The 20,295-nt window shown below is 43.8% G+C and overlaps 1 protein-coding gene and 1 long non-coding RNA gene across 3 annotated transcripts in view; both read left to right on the top strand.

Annotated features, from left to right (window-relative positions):
* Nucleotides 1-7,134: 7,134 nt before the first annotated feature.
* Nucleotides 7,135-20,295, top strand: part of FZD3 (frizzled class receptor 3) — a 79,781-nt gene continuing 66,620 nt past the window's right edge. For both annotated transcript variants that reach the window (XM_019537215.1, XM_019537216.1), the window contains exon 1: nt 7,135-7,678. In XM_019537215.1, coding sequence (XP_019392760.1) covers nt 7,490-7,678 — 189 coding nt within the window. In that variant the 5' untranslated portion in view covers nt 7,135-7,489. The remainder of the gene's footprint in view (nt 7,679-20,295) is intronic.
* The window catches only part of LOC109311532, a 13,408-nt gene continuing 2,675 nt past the window's right edge, over nt 9,563-20,295 (top strand). Inside the window, exons 1-2 of the long non-coding RNA XR_002101531.1 lie at nt 9,563-9,660; nt 12,795-12,796. This is a non-coding gene — a long non-coding RNA (uncharacterized LOC109311532). The remainder of the gene's footprint in view (nt 9,661-12,794; nt 12,797-20,295) is intronic.

Below are 20,295 nucleotides of genomic sequence, written 5' to 3'. Positions count from 1 at the left end.
CCCGGTTATATGGGGGGAGTGTCTGGCTTTTATCCGGCATGCCCCTAAGTGCAATACAGTGTGGTCCACCAGCTGCCCCCGGGGTGTGTGTGTGTGTGGAGGGGATGTTGTAGGGGTGTATGGGGGGCAGTGCGCATCTGTGGCTCTGGCCATCTGTCTGTGTCACTGCAGCATGCAGTAGTTCTCCTCCACTCCTAATGTGATTTGGTCTCCGGCTGCCCGGGGAGCGGTGCCTGTATTGGGAAATGTGCGTGGGGGAAGCAGTGTGTGTGGGTGTTTTGTGGCTGTCTGCAAAGAGAGTGCACAGTGTGTGTGTGCTGAGCAGTGCGGTATGATGCTCTGCATCTCCCCTTTGTGCCCATCTCGGGGGTGAGGAAGGCTCAGTGCCCTGTCGCAGTGCAGTTTGGTCACTCCTTCCCCCTTCTCAGCGTGGCAGGAGGGGCTGCGGGCCATGCAGCCCACCTGCTTCCCTCCCACTGGCGGGCAGGGGGATGCATGCTGTTCCCCATCTGTCTGGCAGGGATTGGATTTGAGGAAGCCCCGTGCACGTCTGGGGCTGCCTGGTACGCGGGTTCTTCCTCCGTCGGGGCTGGGACAGGAACCGGGAGCAAGAGGGCAGGCAGCAGCAGCCAGACCCTTAATCTGTTGCTGCACCTACTGTGTTACAGGCCCCTCACCCCCGCCCCGCCCCGCTGTGTGCGGTCCCCCTTCCTCTGCTAGGCTCATCCTGCACTGTTAAAGCCTCTTTGATAAAACTTTTTTACATACAGGAGGTATTCCCTAACTAGCATCCTGACATGAAGGCAATAATACTGTAATTTAGTCTAAGGGGTAAATTGGGTTCTGTAGTTATAATTAGCATCTGGAAGTTTACAATGACACCGGTCAGCTTACTGATCCCTGGTCCACAGTCTGATTTAGTAGGGGGGTTGGTATTCCTTCAATGTTATGGTGATACATATGTCCCTGTGATATAAAGTATAAATGTGTGTATTTTTAATAGGCTTTATAAGGAACAAAAATGATTACAAGTTTGCGGGAAGAAATGCTACCTCCAGGAAACCAGAAATTGCATGTTATTGCATATGCTTGTTTACACAAATGAATATCATGATATAATTTGACTCCTGATTGTAGCTAAACTCTCACAACATAAAACTGAAGTATAGCAGGATAGTTGGCCCTTCTCTGCATTACAACCATTATGTTCTCTTCATTTTACTTAGGCATTTTCCTTTGAAAGGGTATTAGACATTTGAGGTTATTACTAATGTGATGGAACCTTTCTTCTCTTGAGCTCTTGCAAATGTTTAGTGTTTAATGGTGTGGTGTCAGCAGCAATATCTGTGCACTCTGCATATAAGAAAGAAATGATGGGGTCTCAAGGGGACTTAATGGAATTTTTAACTCCATTTTCAAGGTAAAACTGCTTGAATGAACAGACTTGCATATAAATATATTTTGAAGCGAGCTGCACAGCAAGTGTTCAGGGGGTTTGGCTTTTGGGGGTGTTGGTATTCTGAGAGTTGTTGCTATGGTGGGAAAGCTTTTTATGATGAGTTTCTGCAGTGTTTTTTTTTAAGGAATCAGACACTGGATTTCCCTAATCTTTGTGCCTCGCAGTTTAAACCAATCTAACTCTTAGGGATCAGGCTGAGACCTAATGTGAGGGAAGGTTATCCCATATCTGTCTACTGCAGGGCTTTTAACCTTATTCTAAAGTTTAGAACAAGGTATCTGGTAGAACAAGAAATCTAAAGTATCTGGTGCTGAACACTGTTGGAAATGGGACACTGGACTAGAATGGACCTTGGAGCAGATCCAGTGAAGCAGTTGTGGTCCTGTGACAGTGACTGATTGATGTATGTTGGTTTGATGGTCCAGTTGAAAAATTGCATAGAACTTGCATTTGTGCTGGACTTGACAGCATTTTTTGGTGACATTTGAAAACAGTCATTTTGGGTTGAATGAAATATTTCATTTAGCCCAAAATGGATCACTTCATTTTTTTTAAAGGTATTCTTAATAAAGACAAGCATCTAGATTCACAATGCTACTGTAATGCTGCTTGCAAAAGTGAGGAGGTGGTGATGTGTCCTTCCATACCATGAGTTATAGCCCAGTGGTCAGGACACTCTTCTGGAATTTGAGAGATCTGGGTTCATATCTTCTTACCTACCTAGTGAATATTGAAATGTATTGTTCCAAGTGGAATGTTTCTAACTGAAACTGATCCCAACATACTCCATAGCCCGCTAGACAAAGCCCTGGCTGGGATGATGTAGTTGGAGCTGGTCCTGTGTTGAGCAGGGGGTTGGACTAGATGTGACTTCCTGAGCTCCCTTCCAACCCGCATTTTCTGTGTTTCTATAGACCTGCAGTCACAAGTGAAGGTGCTGTCCTGTAAGGAGGGAAACCTTGGGTAAAATTCCTGTTCTGAAGTAGAGATGGAATTTAAACCTATAAAAGGAGATGTAGGCACACCCTCTTTGTCAGTAATTTTTAGAGGTGCTGTGCACTGATACATCAGTCCTATATCATATCGGCACCAATAAAAGGAAAATTGACATTATCGGCTTTTAGCTTTTTTTGGCTGGTAATGTCACTGATAAATGCTGCGTGCATGCGTACAGTCACAATGCAGCACAGCAACGTGGAGAGCAGTGTCCAGCTGGTAAGTCTGTTGCAGGGAAAAGGGTGGGGGGCAGACTGAGACCCCCGCAGTGAAAGAGGGAGAGGGGCAGGGGCAGGTGCTGCACAGGTGGGGCAGGGCACGGGATGGAACCGCAAGCGAGAGCATGGGCGGCATTTGCCCCCTGCATCTATGTGAGGGGCAAGAGCGGGCTGCCACTGCAGGCTTGGGCCAGGGGTGGCGCCAGCCTCTTCCTGGTGGCAGGGTTGGACCAGGGCTGCCCTCGGGGCGGGCAGTGGCGACGTTGGGAAGTGGGGTTACAGGGTGGGCTGCAGCAACCCCAAAATTTACCATAGCCCCCGCCCCCTCCCCATAGCAGCATTGCTGCTGCCCACCCACATACTGATTTGATTGCTGGGCCGCATGTCAGCAATCGGATTAGTATCGGCTGATATGGCTCATTAAAAATCGGCCATTGGTATTGGCCCAAAAAATATCTGTTGGTGCACCCCTAGTAGTTTTTGTGATTATCACCCAAGTACCCTTGTCAGGTCAGCCCAAAAAGACTAAATGTTTTGGAAATTATGAAACCACCTGGTTTGACTTTTCAAAACAATTTTTTTCTTTACATTTCTATTCATGCCTCAGGGAGATCCAGTGGGGGGATATACATCTTTCCTCTGATGGTTGGCCAGAAGCAAGTTTAAATTTAGTACTGGCAGGGCATTTCTGGTAATTTCTTGGGTTCCTAAATATAAGAAGCAAGGAGGGTGGTGGTGTGAGAGAGGACTTTTGTTGGACCTACTATATAGTTGAAAGAGGTTTTGGACAAGCCTTTCTTTCATGGAAGAAGGGCACTTTGTACCCAGAAGCTTCTTAACTGTATGGTGGGTCCAATAAGATAATCGCAAACAAAACTCTTCTCTCTTGTATCTTTCTGGACCATTGCGGCTACACGAACACTCAGTTCATAACTTGGAGACATCCAGGATATTGTCTGATTTTTTGCATATTCCTGGTGCTGAAAGATTAGTGTCTTTTGATGAATTTTGTGCAGGTGTGAACTAAGGTAGCGGTATTTATGTGATGTCTTTCTGAAGACTAAGAACATGACTTGTGTTTTTTAAGGAATCTGTGGTGGTTTGTGGGGAGCATTGAAAGCACTCATAATAACGTTGCCGACCAAGAAAAGATTGGTTTTTCCGGGCTATTTGAGCTTCAGTAAAGGTTGTCGGGTGTGGCTGGATAGGTAACATAACTTGGTAAGGAATTACTTCCTCGTGGTGACCGTATGCACTTGGTAGATCTACCCTCTTATTTACTGATTGATCAGAACCAGGTATCAGTCTCTCTGATTTGGGCTATGCAGTCTGATTTGATTAATCATTTTCCTGTGTAGAAGAGGGGTGCTTAACCCCTGATCCATGTCATCCAGCCAAGGGGCTCTTTATGGGTCAGAAAATATGGTGGCAGGGGAGAGGGAGGCACTGCTTCCCTGCTGCCAAATCTCCAGATTTGTGGGGAGCCCTGGGCCCTGCATACTATATCAGGTGTCTGATCCCAGCACATGGGGCTTGTCAGGGGTTTTGAAGATTTTTACTCTAGAGCAGTGTTGTTCAACCTTTTGGCCCCGCACGCCATATGAATAGAGTGGATGGATGGTCCACAGACCAGATTGGGTCTTGGGGTGCCAAAAGTAGTAGCAGGCTCCAGAGCTGTTCCTGTCTGCTCTAGCCAGCAGCAGCTTTTTCCTTCCAGCCAGGGAGCAGGAGTGTAGTGAGGGCATACAACCCTCCCACTGTTGCTGCCATCACCACTGCTGTCTGTGGGGAGCTTGGCTCCATGTGCAGCCTTGCTCCTGTCCAACTCCTGAGTGGGGCAGGAGTTGCCCTGGAGTCTCCCCTACCTTGGGGTCCTCTGGGGACAGTGGGACAGGAGGGGATGTGCTACTGAGCCCAGAGGAGAGGGGTGGTGGCAGGGAAGATTCTTACCTGATTGAAGAACTGAAAAAAGAAGGATTCCTGCTGCTGCTCCTATGGTCTGCTCACCCTTGCAGGGGGAGTGAGTTAGGAGCCAGGGTCCAGCCAACCCTGCAGGCCTCAGTTGCTGCTCCTACACCCCTTCACAAATCCCGGAGCTGCCCATGGTGAGTGACCTTGTCTATGGAAAGTCTAGTGCCAGTGCCTAGACCAGATCTGGCCCTCAGCACCTTCTCATCTAAGCTGTGGCCCTGCACACTAGATCCAGTGTGCAGGGTGGGGCAGGCCCCAATTCCAGCATATGGGGTCAGACAGGCAGTGCAGGGTCCTGGGGCCCCAATCCTAGCCTGAAGGGCACCCTCATGCCATTCATTTACCCCGTCCAGCCAAAAGGTTACACACTCTTGGCCTAGACAGTGAAAATTTGAAGCATTTTCTTGATGTTACTGCCTTGGTTGGCTGGCACAGTGAGGTAGCAGCACTACTTAAATGACATGCTGCACCAAGACTAAGCAATTATTTTGGCTGAGGGCCACTTGTGTGTGGAGCACTTGACAGTTCACCAGAACTCATCTTTCAGAAGATATAATTTTAACAAATTATAGATAAAAACCAAATCATACTAAAAATCAAAACATCTACTATAACATTTAAATTGTATTTAAAAAAAAATGTTGTCCTGATTTATATTTTTCTTTCAGTAGTATATATAGAGGCAATTGCATAATAAAATAAAGTCTTATTCTTGTTTATTTTGTGTGTGGAGGGGTGGGGCAGAGGATGTGCATGTGTATGCGGGGGGCTGCCTGCCCGCTGGCAGGGTAGAAAGGGAGGTAGGGGACGCATGCAGCTCACTAGGTCGGTGCAGGTATGATCTGTGCCCCCCAATCCAGCCCATGGCTGATCCTGCAGCACTCCATATGGGGCTGAGACCCACCTGGGGCAGCCTGCACTGCATTTCTACCCATGCCCTCCAGTGATGCCTCCTTGGCTCCAGCCGGTAAACACAGCTTCCTGGCAGGGCTGCTCTTGCTGCTGCTGTAGCCCACCCGGGTGCTGCTTGGCCTCCCCCAACTCCAGTGGCTCCTTATCCTCTTCCTGCTCCTGTTTGCTGCTCCAGGTTGGGGGGGACCGGCTTTTGCCCTAGTGCACAGAGCTGCAGCTCTCAGCCACCTTCCACCCACTAAGTTGCCTACAGGTGGTTGCTCATTGCACTGGGTGGGCAGAGTGGGTAGAAGGCAGCCAGAATGAAGCTTCATCCCCACCCCCACCTAGAGCAATGAGGCAGAAGGGAGCTGAGCAGTAGCTAGGGAGGGTGCGCTCTGGCCAGAGTGGTGCCATCAGCAGGCGGGGGTGGGAGCCAAGGGCAGGCTGCCTTGGAGCAGGGAGTAGGCGGGGCTCAGCCCCCTGCAGAGCACCGCAGGGGCAGCCCTGGCCAGATCTGGCCCACAGGTCATATTTTGCCCACCACTGCTTTAGGTGATATGCTGATGCCTCAGAAAATTTGGCTCCTCTGCTGCTGCGCCATGTGCTGAGGAACACAAGCCATAATACTAAGTGAACCATAATACTAAGTGAGCTGATGGGAGCAAATGCTCTCCTACCTTCCTCATCCCCTTGCTAAGCTCCACCAAAGCTCCTGTCTCCCAAAACCTTTCTTGCTATACATGCTCCTTACTTCTCTGCTCACTCGCCTGTTCTCATTGGCTCACTTGAAGGAGTACAGAGCATTCCTGATGAGTTGGGAAGGCCAGTTAAACTGATCTGAAAACAAGTAGCTGATCCAAGCAACTCTGGAGTGACTACTTTTACTGCAGTTAGATTACCTGACTACGAAGTAATTCCTTCGTTAACTTTTAATATTTCAAAAGATAGCCTGTTTGAGTGACCCTCTAGCTCATATAGAAACAACAAAAAAGTATGAGCATTTAGTCTTGCTCTAAATGCTTGTTTTGACACATCAGTGATCTGGGAATCACTGCTGACACTTTATCTTTTGCTTGTTAGTGATATTTTTTTTTTTTTTTTGACAGAACAGCACTTATCGGTACTGCAAGCTGTGACTTGTGTATCAAAGATGGGTGAAGTGATTTGTTTTAAAAAAGTAGTAGTATGCAATCATGTATGAAAGGCAGTATAAGAACAGATGCTCCCAGAGATACTTCATCTGTGATAGACTGTTGAAAAAACTAAAGTCTAATTTTAATGTTCTCTTACTATTTTTCAGCTGAAATTTTTAAAGACTGATTATGCTGAAAGAGAGACTCCTTTCCCATCCTTCCCTCTAGGCAAAATGAAGAATTTTCATAGTGCTCAACCCATTCTATTCCCTACTTTTGATTCACATTTCTCTCTTAAAATTTATTGTAGGTCCCTGAGTGTAATTACTTGGCTCTCACACTTATACTTAAGGCAGTTTCTTTTTCTGACATCCTCATTCTCTGTTAATGGCCTCTACTTTTCAATTTTGAGATCCTAAACTGGAAGGATTTTAACTTGTGTTTTTCTTTTTGTTTTAGGCTGTTTAGTAAGAAGAGACTATATCAGCTGCTATGCTACAAGGATGGAGTCTATTGTGTGGGAATGTGGCTAATCAACTTACCACCTTAACCTAATGCACAGTGCATAATAATGTGAAAAAGGAAAGAGAAGAGAAAATGATGTCTCTCTCCTATATCTTAAAAACACACACTTTTGGCTGGACTGGCCAAGCAGAATTCATTCAGTACAGAGAGTATTCCGGTCTTTGAAGAACCTCAATCAAAGAATGAAACTCCTGACATTTAAAGCCAATCCTGCAGGTGCATGTCTACCTGAAAATGTTTAGTTAATAATCTGACAGGCCTCAGCAACTGGCCTCCATTCGCATTGTGGAAGGATGGCTGTTTGCTTGGTGTTCTGTTCTCTCTGGCTTCTGGATGTTTTGGTGGGGCACACAGGTGGGCACAGTTTATTTTCTTGTGAGCCTATCATCTTGAGGATGTGTCAAGACCTGCCATACAATACCACCTTTATGCCTAATCTTCTGAACCATTATGACCAGCAGACGGCAGCATTAGCAATGGAGGTAAGAATTTATCTACTTCAAAAATGTGTGTAGTGGGCATTTAATTGACCACTAAATAATTCTTAGCAGCTAGGAATTATGGAGGAATATAGTTCTGTGTAGGTTATTTATTCTGTCATCGTAGTGTCCTTCTAAGGCACAAGCTACATGGATGCTGTTTTGCATAGAAGTAATACAGTTATTCCACATCCATGTATGGTTAAATATATGAGAGAATATGAACAGTTGTATTTATTTTCTAATGTTCTAAAATGTTTAGAGTTTAAATATTTAAGCAAATCTAGAGTACATGATTTGAATATTATGTCAGGAAAATGCAGGCTATTAAATAAATAACTGTTTTTTGTGAAGTGCTTTAATTTACACAGTGACACAAAATAACCTTGAAATCTTGGTTCCAAAAAGTGTGCCTTCGGTGGCTGATTTATTATTTTGCCTTTCTGAGTTGTTATTACAGATTATTTGCCTTTGTCTCAGTCTTGTTATAGAAAAAATCTTATGCAAATGGCTGCCTTAGCAACCTAATACTGTTGCTTTCCCAGGTTACAAGAATATTTGCTAGCTGGCTAAGCATTTAGTTAGGCTGCTTAGACTTGGAGTTCAAGATTCAGGCAGGCAAACTGACGTATAGAATGAGAACAGAACATGCTTCTGGCTTGAGTTTTGTTTGTTTGTTTGTTTGTTTGTTTGTTTAAATAAAGATGTTGGCTCATCCGGAACTACTTGAAAATTAAATAGATTTTATTTGACTTGAATCAAAGTTGGTCATAACAACAACGTTGTTTCATAAATAGAGAAGACCAAGGCTTCCCCCACTTTTCTAGGGAAGAGTTTACTGACGCACCCAACAGACTTACTCCAGCCAAATGAAACCAGACAATCTTAACCTTGAATGCCTTTTCTTATGCTTGAAAAATGTGTGCATTTGCTTCCCTAAGGTGTTAATTGAATAAGGCTAGAGATCTCTCAGATATGACTAGAGAGAGAAATATTAATGGAGAATTACATGATTACAGGGGATATTAGCTTCCCAGATATAAATTGAAGAACAAATGTTACTAACAGTGGTAGGGCCTAGCTATTCCTGGATGTAATACCTAACTGAGTTCTTCTCAGAGTAGTTGCCAGACCTACAAAATTCACATTTATATACATCTCCTCAACCAACATATTGTCTTGCTACCAGCATATGAGCTACAGGTATACTAGCTACCAGCGTACAAGCTAGAGGTAATAACTTTGACAAGTAATCACAAACTAATTTAGTTTTTAAAACTAAAGAGAAGGATAAACCTAACATTTTTTTTTTTTTTGATTTCCAAAACACAGACTGAGAGTTAATGAAACCATAGTGCATAAAGTTAAAAGGGTTGTAAACTCCAAAGATTTGAATGAAGGGGGTCCTGGGACTCCTTTAAGTCAAGGATGCAAAGATATCTGGAATTTGCATCCCAAGTGAGGCTGAGGTCGCTCAAAATATTATTAAGTAGACAACCTATCCACTGGGGTGTGGGAAGAAAATAATAATTTTTTTTTTAGTGAGAGCAAAAAGGTTTTTTGTACCATTATGTAATTTATAAATAAATACACATATAATGGGGTGTGTGCTCAACATTTTTTTACTGATAGGGGTGCGTGCTCAAAAATTTTTTAATGATAGGAGTGCGCGATCAAAAAACTTTGGAGACCACTGATCTAGGCTAGCATTTCTCAACCTGTGTGTTGTGACCCAAAAGTGGGTCACAAGAGTATATGAAAGGGTCATGAAAGACTTCAAAAATGGATTCTCCTTCAAAGGAGAAAAACATGGGGAAAAATGGCTTGCCCCTTGCAGGCTATCAGAGTTCCAGCCTGCAAGGGGATGCTTGACCCTCCCTGCCCCACACACCTACCCCCTACTCCACACACTGGGGGCCTGGGAGTGGGGGCAGTGGGTCAGGAGTGAGGAACACAGGGCCAGGACTGCCCATCGATGTTTACAAGTGGTACGGAAAAAGTTGAGAACCATTGATCTAGGCAACTACAGGCCTTTTAGTTTGGCTTCGCCACTATGCAAGACCATGGAACTAATTTTGAAGGAAAGAATTAAGGGCCTGGAGGCCAATGGGGTGAAGTACAGCATCGTTTTACTGATGTTAAATCATGCCAGACTAACTGGTATTTTTATTTTAATAAAATAAATTATTTTTTAGACCAGGATAATGTGGAAAATCCGAATTTTTCAGTCTAGTTAAACGAAGGTTGAGTGGGGATATGACTGACTATTTTTTATAACTGCATTAGAGGAGTAAGCGTTAGGATTCATGAAGGGCTAATTGGGCTAAAGGCCAATTTTAGCCCGGAACCAAATGAGTTCTGGCCATAAATTAAACTGAGGCTGGAAATGAGAAGTTTTCTAATCACTGGAGGAATGAAGCACCGGCATTCCAGCCTGTGCTCAATGTATTTAGACTGCAGATTTCTCCTAGCAGTTGTCTGCAACAGGGTTGTGCTGCCTGAATTTTAAATTAAATTTAATTGTACTGATTTGATTTTGTGCACTTGAAGGGGAAAGTATTAATGCTATTGTAGGAGTTGCTGGGAAGAACTAATTTGGAGACTTCAACCCAAATGAACCTTCATATTGGCCTTCTGGCACAGCCCTGTGTTGATCAGATTTTTATGTAAACAGGGCCTTGGAGCCCTGGTTTGGCCTCTAATAGGTCGAAAGCAAGCTGTTTCTGAGTTTTTAAATCTGCACTAGGCTGCCACTGATGCCAGAACTTTTGATGGCAACAGCAGCCATCACAATCAAAATGCCAACGAATGTGCACACCCATGCACCTCTGGCAGGTTCATGGGGCTCTGCTACCATAGCTGTGCTGCCAAGCGCAGGGAGGGCACCAGCTGCTGAATGGCCTGTGGCAGGTCTCTGAAGATGCAAGGGGTGTCTCCACATGCCTTCAGCCAGTACTGGCTGGATGCCCTGCTCTTGGCAGACTGGCAGGTGTTGCTGCTACGGAAGGGTTTTTACTACCAATGCACTCTGGTTTGCTGTAGGGTAACTGCAAAGGCCCAGACAATTGTTTTCTTTGGTAATGGGACCAAGTGAGTAGCTGGAAGGGACGTTAGACATTCTGGATAGGCCTTGTCAGCCATCTCTGGATACACAGATAAGACATTCATGGAAGATGGTCATCCTCGACTGCAAGGGATTGCTGCTGATGAGAGACAAGCATTTGGGTACAATGTGCCTTTCCGCATTGGTCCAGGAAATGCACAAAAAGCAAGGAAGGAGATTTGCCTGGAATCTTGTCTAACACCTCTCCTGCTAGCAGAACTAGTGTAGACTGGCTGACTTTCCTTGCACCTTTATGACTTTGGCTTTGAAAAGGGATGTGAGGAAACACTTCCTCCTTTCCTGTAAGCTATTTTCCCTTACTGTTGCTGTAGAGCCCAGGTAGAAATTCTGTCACTCAGTAGGCTGAAGGACTTTTTTTGGATGGAACTGCCTACATCATGCGTTACCTCTTGTACTCTTTTCCCTCTTGTATATCTATACTGCAGTCTGTAACGTAATGCAGACACACCTGTCCCAGCCTTAGGTTAACATGAATATGATGAGCAGTCTAGCTCTATGCTGCTCAGTTGCTGTAGTCTGGGGAGCTCCATACTACTGGGGCTAGACTGCTTAGTCTACATTGCTGCAGCGTGGACATATACATCATAGGATGTATGCCTGTTCTGTCAGCAGGTTCAAAATATCCAGCTCGGCAGTGTTCCTTTAAGTGGTAGTTACTGACTGCATGTTATACTTCTGTATTGTGATCTGCTTTCCATGTTAGTCTTTACACACAAGACTTCCACACAGACTTAATCTCTAGGAGAGGATATGCTGCTAGGCAGTTGTGCACACTTTTCTGTGTACCTTATGTTACTCTAGGCTTTCTTTAATATCTGCACTTGGCAAGAAAAATGTGTCATTTTATATTTACCCTTGTAGCCATTAAGGAGAGTATTATTTTAAGAGAATGGGAGCACTTTAATAGTCAAGTGGTTGAAAATTACACTTGTGTTACAGCACTTATTTATAGAAGTTTCCTTTCTCAAACTTCTTCACGCGGTAGGGACTCTACCCCAGTCATGACTGATCTGTTTCATTGTGTTGTGTAACATGAGCAGTTTTCAAGATCAGTGACATGAAATGTTCACAAGGTCTTGTCAGTGTCACTTCATAACTGTTCAGCTTACTTACATTTATAACCCCATAATAGTCTAAAAATGAACACTCAAATTATGGATTTTGCTATTCACAACAACTGCCAAATAAATGATTTTTGGAAATAGTGTCACCCTGTCTCCCTTCTCTTGCTATTGAAGGTTCTGGATTTCTTAATTTTATTATGTGTAGACTGAACACTTATATCATTTTTTGGTTATGTAGTGATGAGCATATGCCAGATTATTTGAACCTGAAAACATGCAAGTCAACTGCTGATGTTTCTGTGCAACTAAATACTGTCACGTCTGTATTATGTTGCTTCCATAGTATTCTCTCATATGAGTGGTGGTAATGTGTTGTTCTCTAAGAGTATATGGTGTTATAAAGTGTCAACTTCCAAAGAAAGCAAATGCATCTGTTTTATTTGCCAACAGAGTACTTGCTCTTTCCATATTCCTGAAAGAAAATCAACCATTTATTGATGAGACTTAAACCAAAAGCACAAGTCTTTTCCTTGTCTTTTAATAAATTTTCATAAGCATGAATTAGAAATACATATTTTATTTCCACTTATGTTTTCATATTCAGTTTTGCATCTATTTGTATTGGATGAATAAAGGGAAATGAAATATTATACTTAGTCTGCTGAGCAAAAGAGCTAGGCTGTTCTCAGTAGTAGCAGATGGCAGAAGAAGGAGCAATGGGCTCAAGTTGCAGCAAGGGAAGTTTAGATTAGATATTAGGAAGAATTTTGTCATTAGGATGGTAGTAAAGCACTGGAACAGGTTACCCAGAGAGGTAACCTGGAAGGATGGAATCTCCATCCTTGGAGGTTTTGAAGACCTGGCAAGGCAAAGCCTTGGCTGGGATGATGTAGTTGAGGCTGGTCCTGCTTTGAGCAGGGGATTGGACTAGATGTGACCTCCTGAGGTCCCTTCAACCCTCATTTTCTGTGATTTTTTCTATGAAAGCATAAGAATAGATGGAGCTGTAATCAGATCCTCTTTCCTTATTTACTTTCAGGAAAGAAAAAGCCTTAAGCTTCCTACTGTGCCCCATCAATAGCGCTTTAATCTGGAGGAGAGTGGGGGAGGGCTGGCTTAATTCAGGGGGTTAGAGGGTCATTTTGTTCTTGAAGATTTCTTAGCTGAATGGTTCTTTTGCCTGCTGACCTACTAGTTCTGATTAAAACGTTGGTGAAAAATACTCCTTTATATGAGATATTACAATGAGAGTTTCTTCACCTCTTCACATCTAAGTGAAGACACGGTGGTGGATAGAAACAACTATTCAAACTTTGAATGTTGTTATTAGCATAACAGTCTGCAATGTTGCTATAATGAATGGTGAGCTAGAGTGGCAAATATTTTCAAAGCAAGCTTTTTCTGATTGAGCTGTCCACGTAGTTGAGCAAAGCTGCTAGGAGCTGTCCAGCACAAATCGGTACTATGCAGATGAACAATTATTGATGCAAAAGTTCTAGAAATGCACAAATGTGTGGCATGTTTAGAAGGTGAGGATTTTTAATAATATGCTGATTAATGTATTTATTTATTTTGCTTGAGTATGAAGGAAACAGTATTTTGGTAAATGCAGAAAAGAGAAATATAAAAAATATCTTTACACAGTATGTGGGGGAAAATACCAGCAGTGGATCTATGTTAAAGTAGCTTTGTTAACATGGCCCACACTGGAGAAAAGGTCTTGGGGGGTGGTAATCTCCATTTGCTGTCACATTGACCATTCTCATTCCAATTTCCATGGGTAAAAAAAAATTTGGGAACCATAGTTGTTGTTACCTCTAACAAAATATATTTTAGAAGCTTTCATACAATTTGTAGATGGCAGAGATGGTTACTGCCATGTAGCTTTTGAACCCACCTGTTGTCTACCAGTTGGAAAACTGTTGTATTTAATTCATGTACAACTGGGGGAGAGAGTTGGATTAGCAGTCCATACCATGCCATTAATGTATAACAATAATCTGGTTGCTGGGTCTTGAATACATAGCAAAAGAATTAGGTGGTGGGTTGTTCATCATTGTTTTAGTCATAAGACATGGGCATGAATATGCACAGGAGATTTAGGTTCTCTTCCTCTTCTCTAAACTCGCAAGATTTTAAAGATTAGTTGTGTTTTAAGACTGACCCACCACACTCTGCACATGAAAGAAAGGGTGAAAGCATACTTTATCAACCTGTTCATTCCTTCAGGTATAATGCATGGAGAATATCATTCTGTATTTGGATTCAACCAGCATATGGAAACAAAATTTGAATCTTAATTGCCTTTACGACCAAGGTGTATTGCATGTATGTGAAGAACATTGCTTTTATTTACAAATGCAATTTAAAATAAAGATCTGCATCTTAATCAGCATGCATTCGTAATAGGTTTGCTTTCCACGTCATGGAGGCAGATGTCTCTGCATTGTAGTTTAAGCCTCTGCCAAATGCTGCAGATCTAAGACCAGAAGAATTATTAGGAAAGGTGGAACATGCACATGGACTCATTTCAAATAGTTGGGTGGCTGCCTACATATTTTGTAGTAAAATGAAGCCAGTTTTAGCCTTTTATGTGCTAGCATGAGCTCTGTATATCAATAGAAAGCCACTTGGTGATGTCAGGCAGGGTTTCTTCAAAAGCCCTGAAGTGTGTTGGCCACATCATTCATCTCCCCTTTCACAAACACACAGCTGTCTGTTTTCCTGATGCCTTTTCTCCTCTTCCAATAAAATCAGGTGTTTGAATCTGTTTTCAAAAAATAAAAATAAATTACTTCTACCTTTTGGGGACGCATGAAAAAACTTCTTGGCTTATCTTCTGCCTTTTTTTAATGCTTCCTGAGAGAACTTGATTTGAGTTTGTAAATTCCGTTTTGCAGTTTCAGCTAGACAAATGATATAATCTTTAGATCATTGGTATGCTGAGAGCAGCAGTAAAGGTTTTGGGTTTTTTTAATGTAGCTATAAGGCCTGAGCTTGATTTCACAGGGAAGGGGGGGAAAAAAAATCTTTGGATCACTTTAAGTCTGATATTCATCTATGCTTCACTCTGTCAGCAAAGGACCTGGTTGGAACAATAGTGGATAATGCATTTATCAAGCTTCTTGATGCTACAGTTGGTATTCCTGCTATACGTTGTCACTGCTTTAGTGAGATGATCAGTACATATAGGCTTCCTCCAGAACTGTGGCTGGTTATTGCTGAGGGTTGGTTTGTTTTAGGTGAACAAAATGAAATGGTAGGAAGAGCTTAACTTTGTAGATAGGGCGGGGGGAAATGTAGTAGTATCCCTTTTCTTCCTTTTACTCATTTATCTTGAACAAAATTCTCCAGTTCCACTTGTTTGGATTAGGAGACTTGTGTATTCTTTTTCATGGTGTGCAAGTACTCAGGGCAAATGTGTATTTAGATCTACATAAGCTATCGGTGTATACCAGCGTTATCAAGCATCTGGCTCATAGACTTTGCCCCAGCCCTGGCTGGGATGCAGAAATCTTCAGTGACAGCCAAGTGCCCAGGCAGCACTGTGGAAGCAGTCCTAGCACTTTGTCTTGTTCTGATGACAGTTGCCAAGCACTCACAATACCAGGCTTCTTCCCACTCTCACTCGGGCACTTGCTTGCTGCCCCAGAAAGGCACAGTGCTGGCTTCTTCCTGTGGTGCTGCTGGGGCTCCAGCTCTCAGCTGGGTGCTTGGCAGCCACCATGGGAACAAGCTGCAGTGCTGCTGGGATTCCAGCAAAATCACTTGGCCATCAAGCACCCGAGCAAGAGCTGCAGTGCTGGAGCCCCAGCAGCACTGCGAAAAGAAACATGGCACCACGGCTTGTTCCTGTGGTGGCTGCCAAGCATCGTTGATGCCAGACTTCCCTCTGGGCCCCTGACTACCTAGGGCAGGCACCAAGTGTGGCAGCCCTCCAAGACAGTCTCCGCATGCAGTGCAGTCCCAGAGCAGCCACAGTGCATACTGTCTGCACTGGATCCAGTATGGGGGATCTGTGGGCCTGATCCGGCCCATGGGGTTACCCTGCAACACTCATCTAGCCTATGGACTGGTCCAGTGTTGCTCATCTAGCCTGCAGGGCCAGATGTTTGACATCCTTGGTGGAAACAGTACAGCATTTGTATTGGATGTTCTATCTGGCTTATTTTAAAATGTTATAGAAATTTTGTTTCAGCTCCTTGATGGTAGAATAGATTATTACTTGGCTTCTGAGCTCTTGTTTACAGTTTATAAGTGCATCATTCCACTCAGTGTTTTGCTCGGCATTTTTCAAACTGGCAGCCCTAAGATGGGATTATTAAATGTACTATCTAACAAGTACTAATGCAAATGTTATCTCTTGCATTTTAATTCTGTGATCGTTAGTATAAATTTTGCTGGCTAGTTGCAGTCTAGGTTCATCTCTAATCGGTAGACTTTAGATAAGACTTCAGGTTTTATACTAAATTAAGTTGGATGTTTTTCACATTGTCTCTACTTGCATACACTTGCCACCACCCAAAATAACAGATTGTCTGCTCATATTCCTTCCCACCAGATCTTCCTGGTAATATTGGTTATTTTACTTTTTAGTTCAGCTGCTGTAGAGACCTCCCTCTTTTTTCCCTACGCGTCCTTCTGGTAACTGAGATTGTCTAAAGAGTCTTCAGATTTAATCTGTTAGCAGCTCCTTTATGATGGAGGGTCTCTATTGAAACTGTTTGCACTTGCTGTTCTATCAGAGCCTGAGTTTGTTTTGCAGATCATAGTTTGAGGTCTGCATTTTATCTACTGCCAAACACATAGCTTGTTTAACTCTAAAAGGTACCTATTGCATTGCTGGTCACTTGGATGGTGATTTTACTAATAGGCAGTGGTGGCTGATAAATGTTATATTATTCTCTATTTAATTCACAATATTTGCTCAGTTCTAAGGCTCAGCCACAGTAAGTGTATCAGACAAGCGGATTGGGTGAGGGAGACAAATTGGGTGAGGTCCTAAATAGGATGGGGGCAATTTTTGTTTTTAACTGAGTCAGGACCAGTAATCACAGCACAGTATGGTAAGGCTGCAGCTCTTGTATGCATTTTTGGAATTTGAATTTGAAAGAGAACTGGGTGCTGACTCTGTATTTTGAATGAAGTATTGTCACCTATGGTAATAGCAGGAGAGAGATTTGAGACTGGGAGTGCATAAGTAAATGTCTCTAACATGACACAGATCATGCGTAGGTTATTGTATCGGATGCACTCACCTTTTCACACACATTGTCTCCCTTCCCCCTGCCTTCATTTGGTACTCTGCCCACTTTCAGGAAAGGAATTGTGTGTAGTAGTCGATTCACTTCTGTCCCTAATTGTGAACCATGTACAGTTCCCATTCATCATGGAATGCAACAGTTCATGTGGGGATTGTGTACAGCATTGAACCAAGCCCTGTGAGAGATTGAATGCTCTTAATTCAGCCACTGAATCTGGAAGAGCTCTGCACTTTCAAAAGTTCAGACCATATCAGACTTGTACCCTTAGTCCTCTTGGACTGCCAATAAAATAAGTATTTAAAAGCAATTTTTTCAGCCATTGCAACATTAGCTACAGCTGATGCTTGGGAGGTGGGGGGTTTGACTAGAGTGTGCTGATGTGCCTGTTGGTGTGTAGAAGAAAACGGGGGATCCTGGCTAGTTGATCATGGTCCTCTGCTTAGGGACATAGTAATTGCTAAATTTGGGGGTTGGGAAGGAATTTTTTTTCTAGGTTACATTCACACAGACTGCTGTGTAGCATGAAGCACAGCCATTTTCTCCTAGGATCAGGATCTTCTGAGTATATATTAACCATCTGCTTCCCTGTTATTGCAGTAGGGGAGGGCATTGGCAGTACTGTTAGTTTTCCCCTGCTTTTACTTTATGGCATGTTATCAGGTGTTCCTGTTGTTTGTGGATATTGTTCCATGTAGCTGTAGCTGTAGGTGAGTTAATGGCAGTGTAGGGGTCTCCAGTTAATTGCCTGTGAAGGCAGGGGACTGGACTCTGCCAGGGAGGCCCCTTCCAGTCTGATGTTCCTATACAGCAGGGCTGTTCAACTGGTAAGCACCCAGGGGCTGCACCAGCATGAGCCATGGGCACCCTGCTGCACTGTACACCTGTGTGGGTGTCCCCACTCCATTTGCCTGTGCAGCACTGTCCTCCTCTGAGCTCCCTGTGATGTGCCCCACTGCCCTGCCCTCTGGAGCCCAGAGACTGGTTGCTGCCTGCAGCTGGGGCAATGGGGGAGCAGCAGCTAGGTGGAAGCTGAGGGGCCACATGTGGCCTCCCAGTTGGACAGCCCTGCCATAGAAGATGCAATCAAGTGAAAACATGACATGTGAGGGGAGGTGGGTGAACATTTTGCACATGGCACAGGGACAGAGCTGTAATTGAATTAACGGTGTTTTTATTAAATGTAATGGTAATTGATGATCATACTTCAGTATACATTTAGGCAGTTCAATTGTTTTTTGAGTAATGCTGAAGAGGAAAAAAAAACTTGACTTTCTTGTTTCATGTTTTAGACAGATTTATTGGTTGAAATTTAAATTTGTTGTGCATACCTAAGCTGTATTATAACAGTGTTATCAAAGGCTGGGGTGTTTGTTGCTGCATATAGTTCAATCCTATATTGCTCTGAGTGCCCATGAGAGACCCTTTAGCTTCCACTGAAGTCGGGAGAAGGAGAGGGCTCAACTTCTTGAAAATGAGAGCTGTATGCAGAAACACTGGATCTGATTTTTTGACTCCTACACCAGTTCCACTTAAATACGACTCAGGTTGCTGCAGTGGAGTTTTAAATGGATACCAACCTACTGTCATGAGACAAAAAATCAGGAATCCAAGGTCTATGGCTGGAAGTGCAAGTTTTGTGTATGAAGAGTGAATGTCTGTGTGGTGATTGCACTTAATGGTGCCTTCCATGTTTTCTTCTCATCTTGGGGATTTGGCTGTGATCCTCCCACCCCGTCCCTGCGCCCAGCACAGTTCCCATGGTTACCCAGCCCTTTGTAGAGGGACAAAGGTTGGCATTCTGCGTCTCAGGAGCCAAATTCTGCCCTTTGACTCTCTCCCCTTTTCACACCCCTTGCGAAGCTTGGGCTGCTACGCTTGAAGGCTTGTCAGCAAGGGGGTTCCCATGACAACGGGGATGAAAATTTGAAAGGAGGAGAAGAGTTGAATAGAAGCTCAAAGGCCTGGTTAATTTGAATCTGAACAAGGAAGGAAGGCTCCTTGTAGTTCATCTTTGTGTGTTGTAGGAACCCGAAATTTATCTTGAAAAAGTTGCTTTTCAATTTGTAAACTTGTTTATATTCCCTGTTTCTTGATTTATAGAACAAAAGTTGTCATGTTTGAGGCAGTGGGCAACAAGGAACATCTTTCTTTTTAAACCCAAGGACAGAATTATGATCAGGTGGTGTCTCTCTCCCCGGCTTGCACAACCTGAACATTGCTTGGTTTCATAAATCCACATCTTTCTACTCTCTTGTATGAGTTTAAAGGGATGGTGATACTATCCGTATAAATGTTTGTGAATCCTCCCTGAAAGATTTACTCTTCTTTTTGTGAAGTAGGGAATGCCTGCATGTCAAAATGGGAAGTCCTGTCTGGTAACTATGTTCCACCTGGAGGATCAGTTCCTGCTGTACACGGACTAGCCCAGTGGTTCTCAACCTCTTGTGTACCAGGACCCGACTGTAAACATCAATGGCCAGTCCCAACCTAGTGCCCCTTCCTCTCGACCTGCTGCCCCCGACCCCCAGGCCCTAGCCCCCCAGTGTGTAGGGCGGGGGTGGGGGCCCAAGCAGCCTCTCGCAGGCAGGAACTCTGCCAGCCTGCAAGGGAAAAGCTACCATTTCCCACGTTTTTCTCCTTTGAAAGGAGAATCCATTTTTAAAGTTTCTTGATGACATATATTCTTGCAACCCACTTTTGGGTTGCAACCTATAGGTTGAGAAATGCTGGAGTAGACAAATGTCACTCTGATATAAAAGAAAAATGTAAAAGCAAGATTTTTATGGTTTTAATTTTAAGAAAATAGGGGGGTAGTTAGGAAGGTTTCTTTGCCTCCATCTTCCTAAGTAAGGACCAGAACAGCCACCTCCCTGCTGGGCCCCCCTCGGGCCCCAGGGGAGGCACACCTGGGTCACGGGTTAGCGAGGATTTAGTTAGGGAGCTTCTGGAGGGACTGGACATATTCAAGTCAGCTGGCCCGGATGATCTCCACTGTAGAGTTCTAAAGAAACTGGCCGAGGTCATTGCAAGTCCCCTGGCACGGCTTTATGAGCACTCGTGGTGCTCTGATGAGGTACCCGAGGACTGGAAGAGGGCCAACGTGGTCCCCATCTTCAAAAAAGGCAGGAAGGAGGACCCGGGAAACTATAGGCCGGTTAGTCTCACCTC

This window comes from Crocodylus porosus, unplaced genomic scaffold (genome assembly GCF_001723895.1).
Source record: "Crocodylus porosus isolate Cpor-Errol unplaced genomic scaffold, CroPor_comp1, whole genome shotgun sequence".
NCBI lineage: Eukaryota > Metazoa > Chordata > Crocodylia > Crocodylidae > Crocodylus > Crocodylus porosus.
The sequence above is the reverse complement of the archived record's forward strand: the minus strand, read 5'-3'. Positions and strand labels throughout refer to the sequence as shown.